Source organism: Haplochromis burtoni, unplaced genomic scaffold (genome assembly GCF_018398535.1).
Source record: "Haplochromis burtoni strain Fernald_Lab_line unplaced genomic scaffold, NCSU_Asbu1 Contig_24, whole genome shotgun sequence".
NCBI lineage: Eukaryota > Metazoa > Chordata > Actinopteri > Cichliformes > Cichlidae > Haplochromis > Haplochromis burtoni.
This window is the reverse complement of record NW_024582385.1, coordinates 3060031-3066030: the sequence shown is the minus strand read 5'-3', so window position 1 is coordinate 3066030 and position 6000 is coordinate 3060031. Positions and strand designations below refer to the sequence as shown.

At 48.1% G+C, this 6000-nt stretch overlaps 1 protein-coding gene across 2 annotated transcripts in view; it reads left to right on the top strand.

Moving 5' to 3' along the window:
* Positions 1-325: 325 nt before the first annotated feature.
* Positions 326-6000, top strand: part of LOC102312511 (sarcoplasmic/endoplasmic reticulum calcium ATPase 3) — a gene marked incomplete at its 5' end in the record, with an annotated part of 36153 nt that continues 30478 nt past the window's right edge. For both annotated transcript variants that reach the window (XM_014335026.1, XM_014335027.1), the window contains 4 exon segments: positions 326-464; positions 4476-4556; positions 4717-4802; positions 5071-5535. In XM_014335026.1, the coding sequence (XP_014190512.1) occupies positions 326-464; positions 4476-4556; positions 4717-4802; positions 5071-5535 (771 nt within the window).

Sequence of the window (6000 nt, the reverse complement as noted above, 5' to 3'; positions counted from 1 at the left end):
AGAGACTCGCGCTGAGCACTGCCCCGGTCTTTATTTTATACTCCATTGGGCGTGTGTGTGTGTGTGTGTGTGTGTGTGTGTGTGTGTGTGTACTAATCAAACTGACACCATAGTGACACGTGTTAGCATCCATATAGCACACTGCAGAGGGATCAGGCTGTTCATCAACATAAACAAACCACAGAGCCCATGCAAAACACCAACACATTAGGAGATGTCATCTTTGCAATGAGCAGAGTTTGCTCACTGAACATCACGTCAAATCAAAAGGACATCAAATTGTTCTTGCAATTAACTTTTTTCTTTTCTTTTCCGTATCTCACAGGAACGGAATGCCGAGAATGCCATTGAGGCTCTGAAGGAGTACGAACCTGAGATGGGAAAGGTGTATCGCATGAACCGCAAGGCGGTCCAGAGGATCAAAGCCAGAGACATCGTCCCAGGAGATATAGTGGAGGTGGCAGGTTAGCTGCGGCTGCACCGGGCCGAACTCTTACTGTCACTCACTCGGGCTAATTTATGCTTGGCTTGTCTCACCTAGCTGCTTTTATGCTCTCCTTAACACATTCGCACACACAGACGCACACTCGCACAACCTTTGTGAGCGTGGAAACACTCAATGCAGATTACATAAGAGTCTTTTCTCTGGATGTGGAGGTGCCAGGGCTGCTGTCCAGTGTCTGTTTTTGTGTGCATGTGTTTGGTTCTTTGCAAGTGGCTGTGGTCACTCCTTATATTTAAGGCCCAGTTGAATTTTCCACAGCTTTCCGTTTCCCCTTTGCTTTCCATGCTCTCAGTCTCACCACCTGGAGGCTGCCTGATGTTTGTCAGCTCCTCGCTTACACACAATATTCCCCTGCTGTAAACTCGCCCATGTGTGGGCAGCCTCTGATTAAAAATAGCCGCATTGTCGCTCTGGCTCCCAAACATCTGTGTATGCCAGAGCTGAACTGCAAACGCAGGATGGAGGAGACCGCTTTGCCACCGACGTGGCCGTTTTGGGTCGGAGGGGGGTGGTGATGGTAATCCTGAGCTTTGCGTGACTGGCGATTTGTCTCAGGCGGCTCGGAGCAATGTGTGGGAAAGGAGGGAGCTGGCAGCCTTCATTCAGAAGCGCAGAGAGATTATACGTGCTGCGCTGGTGGCAGCGAAGCCTCGGATTTCAACGCGAGGTTGTAAAACTGAGACTAAATCAATCATCCGTTTGCTTAACTGTCACCCACAGCCACACTACAGTTCACATTCTCTTTAAACAAATGTTCTCTTTCTTTGCCATGTCTTATTTACTGGTTGCACTTATTTAGCGTGCTGTTTTTGTAACTCATAGCAGTTGCTTGGAATTTGGGCTTGTTGCAGCCAGCGTCCTCGCAGCCAGACGCAGGCAAGCCCACACAGGTAGCAAGGACCGAAATGACTCCGCTTAGCTCCCGCCTACCGCCACTACCATCACCGTCACTGTCAACACCAACAGTGTCGCCATGACAACCCCCCCGCTCAGTTCCACTCATCACCACGGTGCTCAAGTTCACAAGAGCTTGAGGTTTTAACGACACCTGTTGATGACAGCGTGAAGCAGGGAGAGATGTGACTCCCATCTGCTGTTTGAATAAAGCCTCTGATATTATTGCTGAGTGTCAGCAGCTCCCATAAAGGAGGGGGGGGCACGCTGCGACTCAGAGGAGCTTGCTTTGTTGTTGTTGTTTGTTTTAATCTTCCGTGTTATCTGTACTATTTTTAGGCTGACTGTTTAGTAACTGCAAACAAACACTGTGGACAAAAACGTTTTTCTTTAATTGTCGGCGGGTCAAATAAAATCAAATGTGCTCTGACGAACTCTGATGTTCTGGTGAGTGAAGGCGCCTACAGTAAGGGCGGCGCCTGTGAGTGTTTCGTTACAGATGTGCCCCAAAGCACGTCAGCTGATTGGATAAACAGACGGACGCGTACATAAAGTGTCTGATCTAAACACATAGAAGTTTATAGGGAAAATTCAAATATATGTTTAAGAACCATATAAGGTTTAAAATGTTCACGGGTTACAGTAACTTGTCTCAAGTATCAAATACATTTCCAGAGCACTGGTTAACTGGGTGTAACTAGTGGTTTGTTAAACATACACATTCATACATTCAGTGCTTTGTTTTCTTTGACATAATGTTGTTGCTAGGCAGCTGAGGTAGGCAGGGCAGCACGCTCTCTTTAGAAAGGATGCTTGTTGGGGATCGCTCCAAAGGAAGCATGTCGGGATATTTCATCCCGTTCTCCAGTGAGTTTTCTCAGGCTTTCCTGGACTTTGTATCAGCCAGCGGTTATTCCATGCTAGCTTAATGCGAGGGGCTGAAGTAAACTGTATGAAGGTATTGGAAAAAGACGCTGTAGACCACAAGTGCCTTTGAGGAGAGAAAAGAGCATAAATATATTTACTCAGGTTTCCACTGCCGGTGCCCGCCTGCCCTCTTGCTCCCTGCTGCCAGTGCCAGCCACGGTTACAGCACATTTGTGATTTGCGCCTCCACTGGAACTTTCCTCTTTCTTTGACTTAACTGCCGCGGTCAGGTTGTCAGGAACTCCAGGATTTACAGACAACCCGAAGAAAAGGAAACCTGCAACCAGCCATTCCCAGTAACAAGTCACGGTTATCCTGCATGTCACCAGGATGTTATGCAAGAACACCGCCTCAGAGCTGCATGTGTTGGATTCAGATTTATTAAGACGGCTAACGATAAAAGCCAGACAAATATCAGATTTTTATAATATATAAAAGCCGTATTAGGATTTACATTTCCCTTCTAGCACATGGAAAGTGTCTGTGGGAGGCTGTGGCAGTGAGGGGAGCAGGAGTCTGTGGGTGGGCGTTTGAAAAGTCTCTCTTTTCCTGCCCTCGGCCACCTGTAGCCCCCAGCCATCTCCCACACAAACACAACAACACACACGCTCTCCCACTCGTGTTCTCTCTGAGCCGTGTCGGAGGTGGAGAAAGGTACCTCCGTCCCATCGAGACGAAGGCCATCACCTCAGGTGTCAGAGCGCTGAACAAATGTTATGAAGAGATGATGGAAAAAAGCTCCAGAATTGCGAGACCACTCTCACGTGTAAGCGTGCTCGTACAACAGCAGAGCCGCTGCCTGGCGAGGAAAAGCAGGAGTCCTCTGTTTTGGTGCCGTCACCGTTGAGAAGTCGTGATAGCTGAGCACTCTGAGCTGGCATTAATGAGTCGCTTATTACACAAAGTAATGAGCAGCTCCTTCTCTTCTTCTCTCCTGCTGGAAGGAAACAACTGAAGAATATTACATCTGTCTGGAGTATTTGGAGCAGCTTCCCACTCCTGTGCGCTGAGATCATTGTCACTGACTGCATCAGACGATCCATTAATCACCAGTCTGCCCTGTTATTATGAAAATATTTCCGTTAAATGTTCATTGTCAGGCCCTGACACAGAGGAAGTAATAACCATTTTGTTTTGGCTATGAATTATGAGTTTAATATGCAGGCTTAATAAGCAGACTCGAGACCGTTGGAGATGGAATTAATTTGAGCCTTTAACGCAGGGTTCAGGTGTGGTTTGTGTTAGAGGAACAGAGAGGACACAGAAGGAAATAATCAATCATTTTACGCGACTCCATCAAGGTTGTATCGAGCTGTTGTTTACCTGCAGCCCGAGCCTGGACTGAACCCACCGATGCTTCAGGATTTATTGTTTCAGCACAGACGTTAAATAGGGACGTAACTGAGTGTCCATCTGCAAAACACCGAAATGAGCAGAACTTGTTACCTGTTGTCTCTTTAACTGGTAAATGAATGGCTTCTCATGTGGTGCTTCTGCACTCTGAGCACTCAGTGCTTTATGCAACGTGCTCATTCAGCACTTTTTTTTCTACATAAGTGCTTCCTGTCTAACATTCGAACACTTCCCAGCTCCTCGGGAGCATCTTGGCCATCTTTCCACTAAGATGCTAATATTTGTCCTGCAGACCGGATCCAACCACCAACCTTCTGATTAGCAGATGACGCGCTCTACCTCCTGAGCTGCAGCTGCCCCTACACCCTTTACTGACGTGTGTGTATTTGTACAGTACTAATACTGCATCGATTATAGTCGTCTGAGGATTAAGGCTCTTTTGTGATGGGAGCAGAATGTGAATCATTTTCAGGAGAACACGAGCAGATCAAGGTTTTCAAATAGTTAGAGAAATGATCATTGAGCTGTCTACAGGTGCTCTTTCACACGCTGTCATACAGGCACGTTTTTAACCCCTAACTGCTTTCTATAAACCGGACACACACATTAACAGTGGATCGGTCGTCGTCTGATTAGCAGGTGACCCGCTCTGAGCTGCAGCCACCCCTAACTCCAGTTACCTGTAACTCCTGATGGAGTGATGTCAAGGTGCTAACACAGGAAGTCTAAATGTAGCCCAACAGAGCTGCTTGCTTTTGTACATTTGATTTTAAATCTCTTAATATTTTTCTTTTAGTTGGTGACAAGGTGCCTGCTGACATCAGAGTGACCTCGATAAAGTCCACCACCCTGCGCGTGGACCAGTCCATTCTCACAGGTATTTATTACATCTCACCAGAAGCTCCTCTCCATGGCTTCCCAATAACTGGTTGCAACCAAAATCTCCGTTGATGTTTTTCTCCTCACTGTGTTTGCTTTGAAACACGGTCTGATAATCACCTGCTACACCTCCAACCGTCTCGATTTGTTTTCTGTAGGAGAGTCTGTGTCTGTCATCAAACACACCGACCCTGTTCCTGACCCTCGAGCCGTCAACCAGGACAAAAAGAACATGTTGTTTTCTGTAAGAACCCCCGACTCGTGCTTATCTTCAGCTTTCAAATCAAAAACTCATGTTGTCACAGACAAAGCTACATTAGTCCTTACATTTGGTCACGTAGTCAAAAGCAGTAATGGCAGCTATCACATTCTTTCACTTGTCTCGTGGCCAAACTCGTAGTAATCGGCCATGTTGCTGTTTGTGAGCTGGTGACGGAGTTTGTCTGTTTTCTCCCAGATGACGGCGGATTTGTGCTGACTTCCCTGTGCGTATGTCTCTGTCCTTCTCTCAGGGCACAAACATTGCTGCCGGTCGTGCCATAGGTGTCGTCGTTGCTACGGGTGTCTCGACAGAGATCGGGAAGATCCGTAATCAGATGGCGTCAACGGAGCAAGAGAAGACACCGCTGCAGCAGAAGCTGGACGAGTTTGGCCAGCAGCTCTCAAAGGTCATCTCCCTGATCTGCGTGGCTGTGTGGGTCATCAACATCGGCCACTTCGGAGACCCGGTCCACGGGGGCTCCTGGGTTCGAGGGGCCATCTATTACTTTAAAATTGCCGTGGCCCTGGCAGTGGCCGCCATCCCCGAGGGCCTGCCGGCCGTCATCACCACCTGCCTGGCCCTCGGCACGCGTCGCATGGCCAAGAAGAACGCCATCGTCCGGAGCCTGCCGTCTGTGGAGACCCTGGGCTGTACCTCCGTTATCTGCTCTGACAAGACGGGCACCCTCACCACCAACCAGATGTCTGTGTGCAGAGTAAGTGACAAACAGTCCTCCTGCGCTTCAGGCTTCCCAGGTTTACGCCGAGCATGCTGTCGAATACTGCGGAAGGAAATGAAAATCTTCTGTGACGATATTGCTTCTGACTGAGATTTCTTCAACTCAGCCAAAGTAGAGTAATTAATTCCACCTTCTATCATAGTGCCCGGCACTTCTGGGTCTTCCCTCTCAAAAAAATGTTTTCCAGGTGAATACTTTGGGATTGTTGCTGCCAGTCTGTGCAATCCTGATCTTTTTGTCTCTCTTTCCCCCCTCTGAGGTTTTCTTTTCATGCATGTGGAGCTTAAAGAATGCTGAGAAATCCCTGTGGTGCCGTAATGTTTGTCTCCGTTTGGCAGATTCGAGATAGCAGCTGGCAGGAGCAGCACAGGCTGGCATGACCTAGCAGCACCAGCGCGGGCTGTTAGCGGTTAGCAGTGACGGGTTCCAGAACGTCACCTG